The following is a 21,084-nucleotide window of genomic DNA, read 5'->3' on the forward strand; positions in this document are numbered from 1 at the left end:
CTGTTTGGCACGGGGTGCTATTGAGCCAGTTTGTATGCATCTTATCTCCTGGTTCTGTGTGGAAAAAGTAAAACAAAAAATAAGAAAAAAATAAGATTTTTCTTTTTTTTCTTTTTTTTACTGAAAAACTGGAGGAATTATTCCCTGACGTGACGTGACGTCAGGGACCAAATCAGTTTGGCCTGTTTTGAGACCAATTTACAGAAAACCCCAGATTTGCTGTGAAAGCCTGAGTGTTCAAACTGGGGTATTTTTGAGGATAGAAGAGAGGTAGGGGAGACCAAAAACACACAAAAAAGAAGAAAACGTTAAAATTCATGGTGTAGTCCCTTTAAATCACTATGGGGCAAGGAGGTGGAAATGGTTGACTGTGTTGGGCACCTACAGTACAAGTTCCTGGAAGTAGCCTAAAGCATGAACAATAAACTGGACTGGGACCGACAACTATGGACAGAGCAAGCTCAGGTCGTTCAATGCATGCAACAGGCTCCTGGCTGCAGATGTTCTACTGGTAGAACCGGAGATGTTCTTCCAGTTCAAGATACAGCTAGTGAGGAAGGCTAGCTCCATAGTTAAACTGGAACTAGAGTTAAACTGAACAATCTAGAGGTGGTTGCGGAGGCTGGAGGGCGGTTGAGGAGGAAGCTGGATGCTATTCTAGAGAGCCCCTCCCATCCCCTCTATGGCGAGCTGGCGGATGAGGAGCATGTTCAGCCACAGACTCACTCATCCCTCTTCAGCACACCACAAAGCGATTGTAGCTACTGTCATCTGTAGCAGCCTGTTGCACAATGTTGAAGGACCTTCAACATCCCTTGGACCCTCCCAAAAATTGCAGATCTACAACTCACATCGTGTCGCAACAAAACACGTTGTGAGCTTGTAGATTTTATGTAGATCGCAGGGGGGAAAAGAGTGTAAGATACAGTGTGTGATGCTGTCATGGGATTGCCTCGTCTATTAATAGTGATCTTCCTAGGTGAGCAGGGTGGGGCAGTCTTACATTCCTGGTTAATGGCTCATTGGAGAGCACCTGGGCCCGGTGCCTCCAGGAGCCTATAAGTAGCCCATGTTATTACTACACTTGTGAGAGATCCAGAGAAGACAGACCTGTTGTCTTCCACAGCCTCCTTTCAGCTCTCCATGCGCCTTTGTTACTTTAGGTTTTGACTTTACTTTCCATCCACACACCTTGCATTACACCATGTTCCACTCATGCATACATTTACACACACACACACACACTACTGATTTACTGACTTCACACCACATTGGATCCTTAGCCTTATGTTCTGTTCTGTTATTCACATCCAGTATGTTTTTTGTTAGGGTTTATTTAATAAACATTCTAACTGTTGGCATTTGTATAAACATAGTAACTGTTGGTGTTTGTGTTCCATTAATACAGTGGAATTAAATACATTCTCATTATCAAAAGTACTTCAACAAGTTACAGACTCTGTCAAGAGGCACAAGTATGAAACATAATCCCTTGTTCTGGATGAGTTGCCAGGCACAATTCCCAGAGCTTACAGTAAAAGCAAAATAGGTCAGTTACAGGGAAGTCAGAATTCCTAAAGAGAGTTAGAATCCCCACCCAGCACATTTGTCCCCAGGTTGATTCTTGGTCCCTGGTTCACAATCAGTTGTGCTATAGTGTTTTCTGCAGAAAATGTCTACCTTATTGCACATTTATATGCCTTATCCCTTATACACATACCTTTTCTCTTACCATTATTATGTTATGCTGATGTGGATACTTCTTAATCTTATCTTAGTTTTTACTACTGTTATTATATAAACCTCACATACTTGCATTTAGTTTCTAGTACGTGTATAAGTAGTGACAAATAAACCATCTTCATTCTTGATTTTTGAAGAACCGCTGAGGTGCTATAGCACCACAACCATCCCAAAGAACTGCTGAGGTGCTATACTCAACCATCCCAAAGAACTGCTACGTATAGCACCACAACTATCCCAAGACCACTGAAGAAATACTGAGGCGCTATGCAGTGGTTCCCAAACTTTTAAGCTCAAGACCCAAAAGAGAAATTAGACGTTTGCCCGGGACCCGAACTAGTGAAAATAGCAGATCTACAAGCTCACACGAGTTGCTTGTTTATATTAAAATATAAATAAGATAGAATAAAGTATTAATAACATGGATATGAATAATAAAAGCTATACAGTAGCAAAAATAAATAAAATAATAACAAAATAGTTAAATATTAAGTTCACAAGAATGATTTCGTCCCTTTTTCATCAGTGTTTTTTTCCATTTGCTTCAAATTATTTCTGAAGGCAGATCATGTCAAAGGTTAGACCACGGGCTCTGGCCTTGTTGCTAGGGCCTTCATCCTTTGTCTATAGTGTGTAGACTTTTGAAAGTCAAAATAATAACTTATATAAACTACTACAACTACTAATAGGCTAAAATATTGTATGCCTGTACACAGGTCTGAGGACCCCAGGTGGTTTGTGAAAGTATTGCATGTGGTCCCTGACCATGCATTTAATATCGTAGGAAAGTGATCATTTTTAAATTTATTTTCTTCCACAGAACAGTGCACTAAATGACCGTTGATCAGTTACTGGGAAGTCGGAGGTCAAGAAATTCCACAGAAAATCGCAAGAAGGGGAAGTGTACCGGATTGCCTGATTGAGTCATCATCATTGTTAGGAAATGTGCCCATATAATCAATCAAAGGTGTCTGCTCACTCATACATAAGATACAAATCAGTATATCAGTTGACATTTAAGTTATTGGAAGGTTGGATAAAGTAAGAGAATGGAATAAGGGTAACCTTGGGATAGGAATAGATCAGTGGTTCTCAACTTTTTTTTAATTTTTAGGTCTGGACCACTTGCATATTTCAGTTAAATAATGCCTGGGCTTGATATGATTCATTAAATCAAGCCCTTAAAATAGTCATTATTTAATTGCAAGCTTTTTCTCCCACACCACGCTTATTTCAAATATTTTCTTACATTTGATGGACTTGGAATATTATTTTAATACATTTAACAAAGGTATTTTATTTATGTATTCACATTTTAAAACACTTTCCCATGGACCACCTGCAAGCCTAATTATGCCATGGACCACTATTAGTCTGTGGACTATTGGTTGAGAAACAGTGGGATGCATATTAGCAAGTGTTACCAAATCACTAATCTTAGTCCATATCCCCACCCAACACAACAGTGGTCGGTGGTCCCCAGGTTGATTCTTGGTCAGGGTGGTGGTCCCTGGTTCACAATCAGTTGAAAACCCCTGGTGTAAGTAACTGCATTTAGTACAATTTTGAGGTATTTTTTTTACTTTACTTGAGTATTTCCAATGTTATGTACGTTTACTTCTACTCCACTACACATCAGAGGCAAATATTCTACTTTTACTCCACTACAATTATTTGAAAACTTTAGTTACTAGTTACTTTGTAGATTTTAATTAAAGGGGTTTTTCACTTTCAAAAAAACTTTGGGTCATTTTATCGTCTACTCAGGCTTTTGTGAGCCCCCCAGAACATTTTTAAGTTGCTTGACTCACCCTGCCCTCCTAATACGTGAGGGGGCCGTGTTTTTTCGATTACTTTTTTCATTTATTTTATTTGAATTTTTTATTGTATTTAATTTCTTTCATTTTCCGAAAAAAATATTTAAAATAAATGAAAAAAGTTATCGAAAAAACACGGCCCCCTCGCGTATTAGGAGGGCAGGGTGAGTCACCATAATCAAGGACGGGTGTTTTTGATTAATCTAACATGTTACAAATGGAGTTTGAAGTTATAATGGGTTTGTATAGGAAGGGGGCGTGTCTAATAAAATGATTATCAAATATCTAAATACTGAATCAAGCAACTTAAAAACGGTCTGGGGGGCTCACAAAAGCCTGAGTAGACGATAAAATGACCAAAAGTTTTTTTGAAAGTGAAATACCCCTTTAACCACTTCAGCCCTATTTAAACTTTGGCTATTTGAAAATAGCCGATCTACAAGCTCACAACACGTCACAATGCGACGTGTTGAGCTTGTAGATCTGCTATTTTCAAAAGATTTTTTATACATTTTATATATATGATACCTTGTGGAACGGGACATTCTGAATGAGTATTTTCTGCTTTTGGTACTTTATGTACATTTTGATACCAATACTTTTGTATTTAGTTTTACTCAAGTACATTTTGAATTCTGGACTTTTACATGTAACAAAGTATTTATACGTTGCAGTATTGATACTTTTACTTAAGTAAATAATGTACCTTTTCCACCACTGATATATTAACTTTATGTCCCCTCCTCAAAAAGTGATCAGTGTTGTGGGGGAACATTATCAATGGACTGCCGTTAGGGGGCAGCATGGCCACGTAAAATATCCAATCTTCAGGCCATTAGGTACGCATGATTTGAAAACCAGAGTAGCACAAACACACACAAACATAAAACACAAATACACCACACACACAGACAGACACACACACGCACTCGCACGCACGCACATATGCATGCAACTCCTACAACTCCTAATGATTCTAGCCTTGGACCAAGACAATCACATCGTATTTAATCGAGTCTGACTTTTGCTTTCATAAGCAAAAGTCAGACTCGATTAAATACATCTACGATTGTCTTGATCCAAGGCTAGAATGATTCAAGGGTCTCTTGTCAAGCACTGATGCGAGTTTATTTATTTATACATTCATTAATGTATGTATTCCCTTGTTCACTCATTCATTCAGTCATTCGTTAATTTATTCATTAAAAAAAGATGACTCGCATTTTATCTGCAATTAAGTTTTTCATCATGATCTATAGGCCTAAACGTCCTCTTTCGGTTATCACTTGGATCACACGACGTCTGTCACGACCGTCATGGATGAACTTCAACCTGGTGTTTGCACTTTCTTCATTTACAATCCGTACATCTACATAAACGTTCAGATTTAAAATATAAAGTGCTTACCTTATGGCCACGGATGTTACAATTCTGTACGGTCCCCCAGAAGTACCCGTATCCGTATCTTCCGTATTGTTCAATAAAAAGCATTTTAATCCGATTGGTGGCCGTTTCCTCATTGTTAAAATGAAAAAAACAGAGTACAATACATCTCCTAACCGATAGGGTCGCGTAGTTAAAAGCATAAGGAAATACGAAGAAAATGGCCACCAATCGGATTAAAATGCTTTTTATTGAACTATACAGAATACACAGGTACTTTTGGAGGCCCGTACGTAATTATAGCATCCGTGGCCATAGGGTAAGTACTTTATATTTGAAATCTGAACGTGTATGTAGATGTACGTAACGTAAATGGAGAAGGTGCAAAACATCAGGTTGAAGTTCATCCATGACTGTCATGTTATTGACAGTCTTGTGTTTCAGGGCTACTCATCACCCTAGCTCCTCCCTCGCCGCTAATCCAGGACAAAAACGAGCTCACCAAATGACTCCCACCACAACCACGTGCTCCGCGTCTCTGGCACAAAAACACAGCAGTATATCAGCTGCGTCCTGGGGTTGAAATAGTCGCACATGGTCGCTGATCTTCACTAGTTTCTGTTGCAACGGAACGGACGCCAACAATAGAACTCTAAACGCAACGCTGAATCGCGTTCTTTCGTACGTTTTTTTTCCCTCCCTTATTTGAATAACCTTTTGAAATCGGCAATACATACAAGACACAACAGTTTGCATTTGTTGCATTTTAACCGATAACCCTGCGTCTCTTTTGGTACAAACTGGTACTTCGTTTGACGGCAGACACATCGGTATCACTACTTGCTCCGTGCAGCAACAACTTGTGCTTCGTTCGGACGCTAAACTTCGGACGCTAAACTTTTATTTAACCCGTCATCATGTCGAGCACCAAGCAGGTGAAGAGCTGCCCCATCCCCACCAGGATCCTCACCCTGAAGGACTGGTCCCAGCTGCCCGACTGCTACAGCCAGACCCCCGGGGGGACTCTGTTCTCCACCACGCCTGGAGGTGAGGATATTGTTGTGTAGCTTAAACTGTGTTGGGGGGAGTTTTCTTGCACTCGTTTCCTAAAATGGTTGCCTGTTTATAGTAAGTTCGACTTGCATACATGCGTGCGTGTGTGTATGCATGCACTAACTGGTGTAGGCAGTAGTCAATTCTATGAATTGAGTACAAAGGACCCCAATGGAAACAAGGCCATTGTAAACAAGCCATAGGCTTTCTTGGGTTTAACATCCTCTTAGCAGACCTTGTATTGAGCTGTACTTTCCTGTGCTTTTTTTGGGCAAACTGCTCATAAAGTACGACACAAATATTGCCCAGTTACAAAGTGCTTAACAACTTAAAATCAAACAGCCAATCATAAATCATAAACAATTACAGCAACGAAAACTATACAATAACAGTATCAGTTAGAATAGATGCATTACATGCTGTTAGGGGCTTTAAAGGGCCTTTTAAAAAATATAGAAATGGGTTTTTAATTTAGATTTAAAAATGGTTGTGGAACTAGCAAACCCGGTTATGAATTAGACTCGACCCTTTTAATTTTAAGGACTCATATTTTCATATGCATTAGTCCATGTACCCCCATTTCATAAGATTTCTATGAAATTCTATCTCTTAAGAACAGTATTATAGTTGGACATGATTTAGTCCAATATCATGTCTTTTGGTCCAGAATTGGTAGTATGTATACTGTAGATGGGTATATTGAGATAACTGTGATACTCTGATCTAAATAGTAATTATATTGTAGGTTATCTAGTTGTATTTACATTAATGGGGAAGATGAACTATTTATCAAGAATCTAGCTGCAGACTCCCCTAGAACCCCTTCAAGGACCCCCTGGTGGTTCCATATAGACCCCAGACTGAGAACCACAGAATTAGAGTACCCCAACCACAACATTGACCTGTTTTACTGTGCTTTGCTTTATGAGTTATAGTTAGATCTGACGGGGCCACCATACAATGGCACCTTGTCAAACATTGCAGACAAATACAGACTGATCTGATGATTGTCCCCTTTGTCCACTGTGGTACCATTGGGTGACATGTTGCAAATGAGTGTTGGCTGCAAGTCTTGGAACAAAATGGTCTTGTACATGTAGCGTACTGTCGATGCACAGATATTTAGATGGTTGTTGTTAAACTCCTAAAGCTGATGCAATACCCCAACTCAGTGGCATGTACAGTATGGGCCCACGCAGCAACAGCGTACACACTGCAAGAAAAACAACAAGGTTGACGTCCAGTGCCAACAAGATCTAAACAAACCCGTGACCTCTGAACGGGAGGGGCATGAGGTTGCACCAGACATTCGCAGGCCAGTGATTGGCTTTTCTAGAGGCGGAGAAGGTGGAGGCTGTCCTACCCCTTCAGCCCTGCCTGGTGCAATTTTTCAGGGAACTCCAGAGAACATTCTGTACTTGTTGTCAGGAGAGAAGTATTGAAAGAAAACATACACTGCAAATGATTGTGCAAGACAGCGCAATGAAATGTATCGGCCTTCCCCTCTTGACCTCGGCCAGGCCCTTGGTGTAAATAGGACTACAGCAACAGCGACTTGGAATAGGTTTAATTAGCTTGAACTTTATGTACTGTAGGCCTGAGGTTCTCAATGTGTGCGGTCTGGTAGACCACCAGGCGTTCACCATAAAATGTATCAATTGTTAAAAATCTACATTACTTGAGTTGATTTACAAAAAGTTTACGCAATTTAGATAATGTACTAGAATTATTTTTGATCATTGGCTGTTATCTTGACTCTACCATATCAATACGCCATGGAAAAATCATATTCAACAACAAAAAATATTCAAGATTTCACTCTGAGAGACTAAATCATTAAATGAAGGTCTGGCTGTAATGTCAACTAAATTAGGGTCCTTGATATGAAAAAGGCTGAGAACCACTGCTGTAGGCTGCATACAAAAAGCTTGAGTGAACTCACAGACTGGTAGTCTACTATCGCTAGACCATGTGCTACCAGCGTGCAGACTCTGCAGAGAGACTGAATATACAAGGGTCCCTCTTGCATAACTGTCTAGCACTAGCATTGGTGGTGGTGCTAGCTTACATTCCAGCCCATTTGTCTCCCCCTCTTTGTCCAGCAGGGCCAGTTCAGCAGTCAGCAGTGTTCTTACATAACATGTTTTTTCAGGTGTTTGGTGGATAGGCTGATACTGTGTACTGGGAGAAGTTCAAACTCCACTTCAGAATAAGAATAGCGGGGCATAAACAGTAAACACGGGACTGACTTACTTCACCCTGTCACAAAACGCAATTCATGACATTGGTCTTGTGCCAGAGAGGAGACCCGGGGCCGGTGGTCTTCATGAAGGGTTTAATCTCGGCAAATTGTGGGACACTAAGGAGGAACCTTGAGAAAAGCTACTCATGGCTATATATGTAGGGAGGGAGGTTGACCAAAGCTTTTACCCATCCCGACAAAGCTACACATGGCATTGAACTTGTGGTCTCATGGGCAAGGGGGAGAATGTGTTTATGTGCTTTGATTTCCCAGAACTGACTGTGCAGAGACAGCCTTCACTCCTCCTGTTCTCCTCTCCCCTCTGTTCCCTGCTCTGAGAACAGGGTGTGTTTGTGTTTGGTATGTGTCCAGCCAGCAGCCCTGTCGACCACGAGCGTGAGCCAATGTGCCACATGCACACGCGTACAGAACTCCACCACGGCCCCTTATCCTCTTTGCCATGTCGGAAGTAAACATCACGGCCGCCCACATGGTTTATAACGAGCTCAGAAGCCAGACGGTCTCTTTAAATCTAATCCTATTAAAGTGCAACGTTGTCCTGAGTCTTGTGTTCACAAATTCAGGACAAAGTGTTTTGTCCTCCTCCGTTTTGCTGGTAAAAACATTTCTCTTTAAAGAAAGTATGCTCTCACTGTTTATTGCAAGTTCAACGTTTCAGTCACGTCTGGAACTTCATCACGCATAAGATATTCCTGTCTGATGAAGATCCAGATGTGATCCTAACGTTGAACTTGCAGTAGAACAATGGAAGAATATTAGCAGTGTGCAGACTTTATTTGCTTTATGTTGACCCCTTGTTTGTCCAGCACCTGGATATTACAGTGTATGTTTCTTATATAAAAACATTTCTCTTCCCATCCCCCTTCTTCTTGCACACAGGAACCCGCATCATCTACGACAGGAAATTTCTTTTGGATTGTCGGAATTCACCCATCGCTCGTACTCCTCCGTGCTGTCTGCCTCAGATCCCAGGAGTAACGATTCCCGCCACACACCCAATGGGGAAACTGCAAGACCTCAAAGAGGAGATTGAGGAAGAGGAGAAGGATCTTCCAGGTAAGATGTTTGCACTAACTCACTTTCTCGCATACTAGGAACCAAGGTTATTATAGTTAACCAAAACTAAGCTTAAAACTAGGTCAAAAAGGAAAAAAAAATACGATACAGATAGAACATGAACAACCACACTTACTGAAACTAAAGGAAATTGAACAAAGTACTAAAATGAAATAATGTATGAGAAAATACAAAACTGTAATAATTCAGCTTGGAACTTTGTGCTGACTGAGCAGTTGTCGTGTGATGTAATAGGTAAACACGTTCGCGTGTTCATGTGTGCAAATACAGAGTAAGCCTGCATGTTGGAGAGAAGTTAAAGCAGGTATAACAGGAATTTACTGATTGTACAACACATCCTTGTTTTCATGAAATCTATTGTCACAGAGGTTTTGCTTCTGTCTCTGTTTTATTATGACAATAATGGTCAATATGAAGCGTTTTTTCTTCCTCATGCGTTTGAAGACATTGTCTTTGTGCTTATGTGAACATGAATCGACTGCATTGACAGTCTTCGTTCTCAATATTACATCCATACTGCTGTGCTTGCATTTTATTACATATGTGATAAAAAATATAGCCAGCATGCGTTTTCTGCAGGCCCTGGCATGTGTTTCTGCAGGCCCTAGCATGTGTTTCTGCAGGCCCTAGCAAGCATTTTCACAACATGACAGTCTTGCCTGGTGGGGAGTGGGCTCAGGAACGAAAACTACTGGAGTTTTCAGTTATTAACCCCATAGCCCTCTGCCTTATTTTATATTTCATGGTATGACAGTGTCACATAGAAAAACTACAAAAAAGCTGCACTCGCAACTTGTCGCATCACAATGCATTGCATTTGTAGATGTGCTATTTCTTCTATTTTGTGACTCCCAAATAGAGACGCCGTTAAAAGTGGTTCAGATTAGGATAGGTGAACCTTTATTGAGCCCCATCGGGACATTCAGGCTTCATTGGCACAAAACTGGGCCACGGCAAACATGGAGTGACATGTTTGTCTATGACACTTGAATATGTAAATATCTATACATGATGTAACAGTGTTTATTGAGTGTATCTGTTACGTCTTAAGGGTTAGGAAAGATAATGGGGTTGATGATGAATTGTTACTTGCCACGAAATAAAACATACAAAAATTAATCTGCAAATTTAATGCTCATAGATGCATACGGTAGTTGACGTTATCCCTGGAGCTAAATTAAAATATAGCAGCCAGATACATTAAATTACAACATGGGCATAAACACAAACATTAAATGAATGTATATAAAATAAGATAAATAACAGTCGAGCTATATACAGTATATTCATGTGTTCTGGTAGTCCTGTGAGATTTATAAATGAATAATAAAGCAATTATAGTCCACAAGCAGATCAATGTCAGCAGGCCTGGCCAAGGCAGATGAATTGTAGAGTATGATAGCACCCAGTAGGAATGACCTGTATGCAGAAGGGATTAGGAATGACCCCCTTCCGCTCTAGCCTCTGCCCCCCCCTTATTTTGTCTGGTAAACAACACAATGCAAGTCATTGGCTTTGGATTAGGAAGCTGAGTTCTTTAGGTCTAGTGGTGTTTGTTTTCATCCCTTCTGGCCGTGTCCACCAAGGCCTTTTTCCCCAGCTGGAAACACAAGGTCCTCTTAAAATGCTCATTCATACGCCCAAAGTTGAATATTCTTCAAATAAACGCTGATGTGCAAGTTCAGTGCAGAATAGACGCTCAGCACCTCGTCATGCTGCTGCCGTTTCTAATATAGCGTAAATGCATGGTGCTCCCATTGAATACAATTCAAAACATACAGGAGCTCAGGAAAAAAAAACGCTTTGGTGGACACAGCCCCTTACTGTCTGGAGCTAAAACAATCTACTGATAAAAGCTGCAGCACACTCATCCGTTAACAGGGTGTGGTAGAACATGGTGTACTGCCAAAAATTACACTAATTGTTAATTATCTCCCCCTTTATCTCCCTGTCTTTTTCTCTCTTAACAGAGGACGACCAGTTTGAGATGGACATGTGAGCTACAGTTTTGCCTCCTGTGGAGAGTGTTTTTCCAATGCCTCTGTGGTCTGTAGCGATCGTCAAGTGTTGCATTACTAAGCTTTTTTCAGCTTCCTTTTTTGTAAAAACCCTTTTTTGAGGAACCAAAAAGAAGAAAAAAACAAACAAAAACTCTAGGGTGTCATTGACCCTAAAACAAAAAAAGGCACCAGAATGTGTTGTTTGAAATCGAGGATCGGCTACAGGCTCTTTTCTGAGCGGTTGCAGGAAGGAATCGATCTTTTCTTTTCACAATGGTTTCTTTTTCTTTTGTAAATAATGATATGGTACTATGTATACATTTTGTTTTTTAAGCTAAGGAATGTAAGAGGATTACATTAAGACGTGGGGGGGTAATACTGTCGGCACCATTTTTTTTTGGTCAGAAATACAGTGGATTAATTCTCCTTGATGGGTGTTGGAGGCTCTCAAGCTTTAAGCGTTAAAGAGACAGGGCTTAACTGAAAATCGACACCTTGTTTTTTTTATATAGGGAAAATCAAGTGGGAATAAGTTCCAATAAAGTCTAAAAACGAACCATTGTGTTACTTCTGTTTTCATTTGTTACTTAAGATCTGACAGTCAGTGTGTCCATCTCTGCCCTGTACAACAGTATTGCCCTTTATCTTATCATAAACACGGTTATGACACGATAAGCAAGTCTCATCAAACTTTACCAGAATGTAGGCTACAGAATGTTGTGTAACAACTGCATACGCTGCAACTGCAACGTGTAAGTGTTTATGTTTGTACTTGGATTTACGGTTTTATATGACTGAATTGCACTATAATTGATTGTTTTGACAAGTGTCTGTAAAGGAAAAGGTACACAGGTAGAACTCCACACAGAAAAGCCCCAGTTGTGTTTTGAACCCAGGACCTTGTTGTTGGGAGACAATGGCAACCATTGTCATGCAGCAAAAGGACCTCCCCCCCACCCCACAAGCACACAACTTAACTTAAAAAACTGCATAGAAATAATAATGTTACAGTAAAGAAATATTAGCCTATTCATTTCCAGAAGATAGAACATTTTGAAACCAGAGAAGCTACACAATCTACACTCAGTCAAGCAAATGTGTTCATGGTTTATACACAAGTATGGATGATAATGATTAGTAGATAAGGACCGATTAACCCATTAGCCATGTCATAAAACCAGACTTCACACCCACATACTGTATCTCAGAAACACTGAGGAAAGTATGTGCCCTTCTGTTACTGTGTTAAAAGTGCTACATACATAGTTGTTATTTGCTGCCTTATTATGTCATTTGCTATCTTAGTGCCTTTTGGGTTGGTGGTACCTCTATCATTCTGCTAAAACCAGACTTATCAGGCAGGGAAAACAAAACAACCTAACCTAGCCTTTGTATTGAATGAGAGCAGGGCAGAGAGCAACTGTGTTTCTGCAAGGGAGATACTGTATAAATTAAATGATGTATGCATAAAAAGGGTACTTTGTCCTATGAAGCCTATCAGTGAAGTTCTCAGGCAGGCTGTGTACTATGTGTCAGTCAGAGTGAAAACCAATCATGAGATCAAGATAATTAGATATGGCGACGGTTACAAGAAAATGTGTGCCGCATTGGAAGTACCCAAAAGCACGGTAAACTCCATCACTCAAGTGGAAGTGTTTGGAACCACCACCAGTCACTTCCTAGGTACAGTATGGCTGCCCAGCCAGTAATGGGGATTAAGGTGCTTGGTCAGACGGTTAACCAAGAACCCAATGGTCACTATGGATGAGATTCAGACATCCTTTGTGGAGATGGGAGAACCTTATTGGACAACCATCAGTGCAGCACTCCACCAATCAGGCATTTATAGTAGAGAGGCCAGACACAAGCCATTCCTTTAAAAAAAAAAAGGGCACATGACAACCTGCTGGGAGTTTGCCAAACAGCACCTGAATGACTCTCAGACCGTGAGAATCAAAATTCTCTGGTGAGATGAAAGGAGGATTGAACTGTATTCATAATACACAGTCAAGTGATGGGGGGGTGTTGTCTGTGACAGGGGCTCGGAAACGGAGACTAGTCAGGATAAGAGCGAAAGATGGATGCAGAACAATATGAGATCAGGCTGGGGCGAAGGTTCCATTTCAACAAGAAAAACTCCTGTGAAGGTCCAGAGTCTGGACCTGATTAGAACCCAATAGAGCATCTATGGATGAATCTGAAAATGGTTGTGCACAGATGCTCCCCGTCCAACATGGATGAAGTTGAACGATTCTGTCAAGAAGAATGGGAGAAACGTCCTACCAAGCTTGTAGGATCGTTCGAATGAAGACTGGATGCTGTCCAAGTAGGCTACTAAGGGTCTGAATGCTGAACAGTTTTTGCCTTGTCAGTTTGGATTATCGTGTGTATAGAGATGGATGTTTTGTTTTTTTAATCACCTTTTAAGATGAATCTGAAACAAAATTTGGAAAACTTGAAAGGGTCTGCAAACATTCCATAATGACTGTATTATTACTTAATGTGTATGTAATAGTACAAGTTGCAAGTACCATTTCATATTTATTTATGGCCTCTATATTGTGCATAGTTTTCTATCTTTACATTTATGTAAATGTTTTTGGGGAACTTAGGCTACTAATTATATGTAACTATTCAATGTGTATATTCAGACTAGTGCACCAACCACATTAGAAATTTGAAAATGTATTTGAGCCTTTAAAGGAGGAGGAAGAGTTTTAGGCTTAAAAATTTGAAATGGAAGGCTTGTTGTGATGGATTCAGCCAACATGTGTAGATCTAACGCTGTGCACACAGATAAGCTGGTCCTTGTGGATCAAATGCAGGATGTGGGTCAGTGTTTTCAGCTGTTCTACTCCCATGAACCTGCTGATATGACAAGGAGCCAGTTTATAAAGCAGCAATATTCCTAATGTATGCTCTGTCCCACAATGGCCTCATGCGCCGAAAATAGCAGACCTACAAGCTACTTGTGTGACAAAGGAAGAATTGTTGTAGAGTTATATGATATTGGTATTTTGGTTGTTTACATCTAACCTTCACTTATAGTACCTTATGATATGAAATTATATTTTGTAGCTTGTAGGAGCCAAGATGTCTCCGCTAGGCCTGATGGCTATTGTTTTGGTACAGCTTGTCTTGTTTTGGTTCAGCTTGTCCTTAGCTGCTACAGAGCCTAGTACAATGTGATCCTGTGTGTCTAACGTACACTGATACCATTTATATTGTAGATTAGAATATCCATCACCACCTTGAATGGTGCCTCCGACTCCTCTTGCCTCATCAATTACTCATAGATGAAGAATTCCATAACACTATACATCAGGTACAGTATGTTCAATAATCTGTGCACTGCAGTGTATTTTGAGTTCCTGCAAAAGCAAACTTTAATCACCACTAATGTGCTTAAGAGTTAACTTGCACAACAGAAAAATACTGGCCACAGAGGTGAACCCGAAAAGTGTGCTTCTCGGAGCGCAGGTCTTTACCACTTGGAATGGGATCTGAGAAATCTAATTTATACAGTACATCTTGATCACATGACCCCAAATATAATGTGTACCGTGAGTTTTGGACAAAATCTGTAGGAGTAATTGCAAAAAGTGTGTTTTGAAGAATATGCACAATGGCAGAAAATTTAATCTGGCACAAACAGGGCCTATAAATTAAGTCCTGATCCAAGGAATCCAGGGAAAGAAAGATGTTGATTGAATGACCTACGGTTCAAGAGTTATAGGTGAAGCCCACTTCACCAAACGTGAAGTGGGCTTTGGAGCACCACCATGAGGAGATTTGAAACATTTGGGATGGAGGTTCTTAGTAGGAATGTGCGTGCTAAGTATCCCAGCAATTGGCCGCTGCATTCATGATGTGTGGCATTTTGTGCAAAATGGCCACACCAACAAACATTGGAAGCCAATCATAGCCAATCAGAATGGAATATGAAAAATGTGACGATAAATCTTGATCACATAACTATAGAGATAATATTTCGCGATTAGAGTGATGTTTGGACAACATCTGTACGAGTAATATAAAAAAAAATGTTAAGCAAAAAAAATGCATCCTGGTGGCACTATAACAGGCCGATGTGAAACAGTTGGGTCAGAGGTTCTGCTCTGGCCTCCAGGTAGTGCGCACAGTTTCACGCCGATCGGTCCAACGGTGCCGGAGAATAGCTGTTCACAGACGGACAGACACGCACACACACACACACACACACACACACACACACACACACACACACACACACACACACACACACACACACACATGCCCTGTACCCCCCCCCCCCCCCCCCATGCCCTGGCGCCCAACATATGGGCGCCAGGTTGAACGTGGTGAATACATCTTACGATTATATATAGTGGATGTTATAAAATGTTGTAGATAGATTTTATTCATTCAAAAATGTCCCGTGAGTGCAGTGAGTGAGTGTCCATGCTCTTGATGTTTGTTTTAGCATTAGTCTGGCTGTGTCTTTGTTTGTACAAGTTTGTGTGCTCATATGTGTACATGAGAACTAGACCAGATGCCAAGTTTCTATGTAGAACACGTCACGCGCACGTGTTGATCCCTCTTTCAGGTCAAGGGATCACCTGACAGACTGTCTGCTTGGTTTATCTCAGATTACACTCACCTATGCACCTATCTGAAGCTAGGTGTTCATCTGGGCAAAATACTGACCCATCACAGACAGACACTCTATTTAAACCACCCTTCAAGCACAATCACATATTGAAGTGTAAACATGAACTTCCTCTTTGACATTTACATTATAGCTATTTATATATTATGGACCTAGAACAGATATGTGGCAGGTGCACATATGAACTTTCATGCAATAGAATCATCACTTCTAGGATGTACTGTAGGCCTACACAACTGTACATACTGTAACCTTGCCAGATGCCTATTATGGATAACTGAGGAGAGGCGTTCTTATATTACCTAGAAACTCACTGTTGAAGGTCTGTATGCTGTACGTATATTAATTATTATATTCATTGTTGATAATCTGTTTATACGTACATCCATTCTTATATTCGTTGGCAATATACGTATATGCATATTCATTCCTATATTGATTAATGTGTTCACTTGTGTCATGTCACAATCTACATACGTCTAACTATTTTAGCTTTCTTTTCTTCTTTTTTTGGGCTCTCTTCCAAGTTACTGTGTGTTTCACTTCTGTTGCTGCTTTGACACCTGATTTTTCAGCTGGGGATTAAACAGTTTTTAGTTTTTAAAATCTTATCCTAAGATCTTATCCTATCTTATCTTATCTACATTGCTTTTTTCCTGTAATCTGTTTTTAACTGCTGTAGTGTCTTTGGTGCCTGGATTTCCTTAGCAGGATCAATAAAAGGTATTTATCTTATCTTATATTATTTTATCTTATCTTAATCATTTTCCATTTTGTATAGCTCTGCATTAGTTACTGATCAAGGAACATTCAGCCCGGCCTTGACCTAGAGAAACAAACCCACTCTTTGATTTGGACCTATGGAACAATACTGTATACAGTATGAAATGAAATGTTTAGAAAAACATTGGTCTTGGAACACATACAACTTTTTTTTCTTATGTAGTAATATCACTGCCTTCTTGCCACTTTGCCCTTTTCTTCTACATTTTTATCCCACGATTTTGTAACCCTATTTTTTACACCCAGTGCCAATTGTCTATGTAATCCTGGGCACTACCTTCCCTCTGCCAACCTAGGGAGGCCAGGGCCGAGCTCATGCCTCCTTCAATGCATGAGAGCCAACTGACCTTCTCGTCAGCTGACAGGGGAGAGTTTCCCTGGTTGGACGTAGCGCATGGAAGGAACACGTTATTCCAACCAGTTCCCTTCCCCTCCATCAGGCGCCCCGGCTGGCCAGGGAGGGGCAGTATCCCTGCCACTTTGCCCTTTTCAATAGACAAAATATGTAACCTACACGTACAGTATATAAGTTGCAGGGCCTTTCCCCACCCCTCCTTCAGTTTCGTGTAGGGAGGTGGGGTGGTGGACTGGATGAGGTTCTATTTTTGTCATACCCTCCTGTTGAAGTTGAGGGCTCAGACAGCGCTGAATTGCCGTGGTGATGGCGTAAACAGACCCTCAAACAGTTGTGGTGTTGGGACACTAATCCGTCACAGCGAGGAGGACAGAGGGGAGAGCTGAACACTGTATTGTACATGTCTTAGATAAGCAGTCATGCATGCTCACATTCTGCACGCATAACACGCACAAAGTCTAATCACACTCTGATAAACAAACTCACCTATGTAGACATTAATGCAAACAAATAAATGTCATATTACACATAATTGCAGCTTCTTGATGGATGAAAATATAAATTTCTGTTAAAACTCAAAAAAGAATTTGCTATCGTATTCCCAATTTAATATACTGTACTAAAGCAAGACTGTCTCCAAAAAGAGTGAAATACAATAACCAGATGTAAGGTAAAAAAAAAAAAATGACACAAGCTGTGATTGTAGTTTATGATAAAGTTATTATGAACTGCATATGTTGTGTTTGGGTTGGTCTGATGCAAAGGACTGTACTGTACAGTGTATGTCATTGCTACTTGTTGCATAATGTTTGTTATGTTATGCATCTGTAATGTCAAAGGGCAGTTTCAAAACATCTCCTTTTCAGCTGCAGTCTCACTCATGCTTAATGCTGAGGCTCTCAACTCTGGTCCTGGTCTTAGTTCTATTCCATCGGGTATTTAACTGAATTCACCTGGAATTCCAATTCTGAATTATTCTATGCTAGAATGAAAACCAGCAGCAGCACTATGGAATTCCCAGCACCAGATACGAACCACTTATAGCCTACTATACCTGGTAACTAGACTTTGTTGTCCGGGGTATCCCAGGGGTCTGTATGCTTAGTCCCCTCTGTTGTTCCCTCTACTACTTTTTTTTGCAGAAAATAGCTAATCTGCAAGTGCACAACACGTCACAATGTGACGTGTTGTGAGCTTGTAGATCGGCTACTTTCTTAACCTATTTTAGCTCAGTGTTGAAGACCTTGCAATAAAATAATTATGTAATAATAATAATAACCACAATTTGTAGTCTATATAGAGATAGACTGAAGCTGAAAAGGCATCTTAACCACTTAAACCCTATGTAGGCTACGTATCATGGCCAAAATGAATGACTGATGATGAAAGGATGATGAAACACAGTGGAGTCAGATGTTGTTCCGTGATGTTCTATCAGTGAGATGCTTTTAGATTCCCTCTGTAGGACAGCTGTCATTTGCTGTTGGTATGCTGCTATATTCACACTGTCACAACAGGCTATGACCTGCCACATGTCGCATGACTGAGATGGTGTTTCACAAACCTATCCCCCATTCCCACTGTGTGTGTGTGTGTGTGTGTGTGTGTGTGTGTGTGTGTGTGTGTGTGTGTGTGTGTGTGTGTGTGTGTGTGTGTGTGTGTGTGTGTGTGTGTGTGTGTGTGTGTGTGTGTGTGTGTGTGTGTGTGTGTGTGTGTGTGTTTTCACTGATGTCTAGACATTGCTCAATGCAGTCCCACAAACTTCACTCTAAATATGAATAAACTGTAAGCGCTCGCGAACACACACACACACACACACACACACACACACACACACACACACACACACACACACACACACACACACACACACATAATAATAATACTATAGTATAGGAGATGATATACAGTTTAAACTGTATTTGGTGTATTTTAGGGCTGCAATAGGTTTGTTTACGTTGGTAATATTTGTGTATATTTGAGTAAAACAGACCAATATGATGGTCCAGCTTTTCCAAATCCATTTAAAAACAAATCATGTATACGAATGTAAGCAATGTAAGTAAGTACATTTTATTTATAGAGCACCTTTCTCAGACAGGAAGTGCGTTACAGGATTAAAAACATACAAGTAGCATATCAATAAAACAAATGAGTAAAACTATCTTCAAACAACTGAAAACATAACAGATCACAAAAGAACGGATATGACACAGAGCTGCAGTCACAAAATAACTATGGAAATAGCTGTCCAAAAAAGGCGAGTCTTTAGCAGCTTTTTAAAATTGTTCACAGAGGTCACATATCTTAAGTCCAGAGAGAGAACATCCCATGACTTAGATGGAAAGGCTCTGTCACCTTTGGTCTTGAGCCTTGTGCGAGGGATAGCCAGCAAGCCATGGTCTGATCAAGAACCTTGAACTGGATCCTAAAATTGACAGGAGCCAGTGCAAGGAGGCCAGGATGGGAGTGATGTGACATATTATCCTCCTTAACCTATGATCAGTAGCATTCTGGACCAGTTGTAAAGGCTCCAGGGCCTGTCTTTACTGAGACAGGTGAATAGTGGGTTACAATAGTCCAGGAAAGATTAAACAAAAGGGTATATAATCCTTTCCAACTCTGACTGATACAACAGACCTGAGTTTAACAATGTGGTAATCTGCAGGGCCTGATCAAAAACAATCTGGGAACCCATCGCCAAATGAAAAGGAAAAACAGCGCCCTCTGCTGTTTTTTTTACTATAGCAGAATCTGTTCTTGAAAGATTAGATAAAAAAGGACACCAATATTTCTCAGATTTGAGCGCACATTTGATTTAAGGGAGCCAAAACTATTAGCAACATTAGCTGCAATCTTATCAGCAGCATAGACAACACAGCGAACAGAATAGGACCTAAAACACAATTTAAAAGAAAGTAACTAAGTACATTTACTCAAGTACTGTACTTTAAGTACAATTTTGAACCGTTTTTACTTTAATGGAGTATTTCCATTGTTCAGTACTTTTACTTCTACTCCACTACATCTCAGAGGCATATATTGTACTTTTACTCCACTACAATTATTTGAAAACTTTAGTTACTAGATTTTGATTATTATTACAAAACATAAAGTAACCACTTCAGCCATAAATACATTTCGGCCATTTTCAAATAACCGATTTACAAGCGCACAATGCTCACAATTGTGCACTTGTAGATCTGCTATTTTCAAAAGATTTGTATACATTTTAATTTAAAACTTGTGAAATGGGACATTCTACTTTCTACTTTTGGTACATTAAGTACATTTTGATACAATACTTTTGTATTTTACTCAAGTACATTTAGAATTCCGGACTTTCACTTGTAACAGAGTATTTCTACATTACAGTATTGATACTTTTACTTAAGTTAAAAATGTGAGTACTTTTTCCATCACTGACCTTAAACAAACCAACAGCAGAGTCAAACCAGAGTGGAGTGGAGATAGGGTGACATCTGCTGGAAGAAAACGTCAATGTCGGTCTATCAGAGTGAAAACACACATGTAATCTAGTAAAAACTCAGCAGTAGAAGCAGCTCTGACTGCATTTATTTTTCAACATAATAATAAAAAAAAGTAATATGTAGACTATCTGCAGTGAAATAAATAAATTATGGTATTTACAATCTGATCCATGCTCAGCCCTTCACCAATCAAAGTCACTGGATTGGTTTAAAGATGGGGACTCAGGGGAGTTAAGAATTCAGAATCTCAACAAAAGACACTGGTGTCTACATGACAAGAAATAGACACTGGTGTCTACATGCCAAGAAAGAGACATAGGCCTTCATGACAAGAAAGAAAGAGACACTGGTGTCTTCATGACAAGAAAGAGACACTGGTGTCTCCATATTGACAAGAAAGAGACACTGGTGTTTACATATTGACAAGATCAGTAAAGAAACTAACAGAGGTGAACAATCAGCTGGGACATT

General features: G+C 40.1%; 1 protein-coding gene across 1 annotated transcript; it reads left to right on the forward strand.

The window, feature by feature from the left end:
* Nucleotides 1-5,489: 5,489 nt before the first annotated feature.
* Nucleotides 5,490-11,892, forward strand: eif4ebp3l (eukaryotic translation initiation factor 4E binding protein 3, like). Its single transcript, XM_080416033.1, has 3 exons — nucleotides 5,490-5,990; nucleotides 9,139-9,315; nucleotides 11,307-11,892. The coding sequence occupies exons 1-3, from the start codon at nucleotides 5,861-5,863 to the stop codon at nucleotides 11,333-11,335; spliced, it is 336 nt and encodes a 111-aa protein (XP_080272159.1). The 5' UTR covers nucleotides 5,490-5,860; the 3' UTR covers nucleotides 11,336-11,892.
* Nucleotides 11,893-21,084: the final 9,192 nt, after the last annotated feature.

The sequence above is a fragment of the Gymnoscopelus braueri genome (assembly GCF_963280865.1).
Source record: "Gymnoscopelus braueri genome assembly, chromosome: 20".
In the NCBI taxonomy this organism is placed as follows: domain Eukaryota; kingdom Metazoa; phylum Chordata; class Actinopteri; order Myctophiformes; family Myctophidae; genus Gymnoscopelus; species Gymnoscopelus braueri.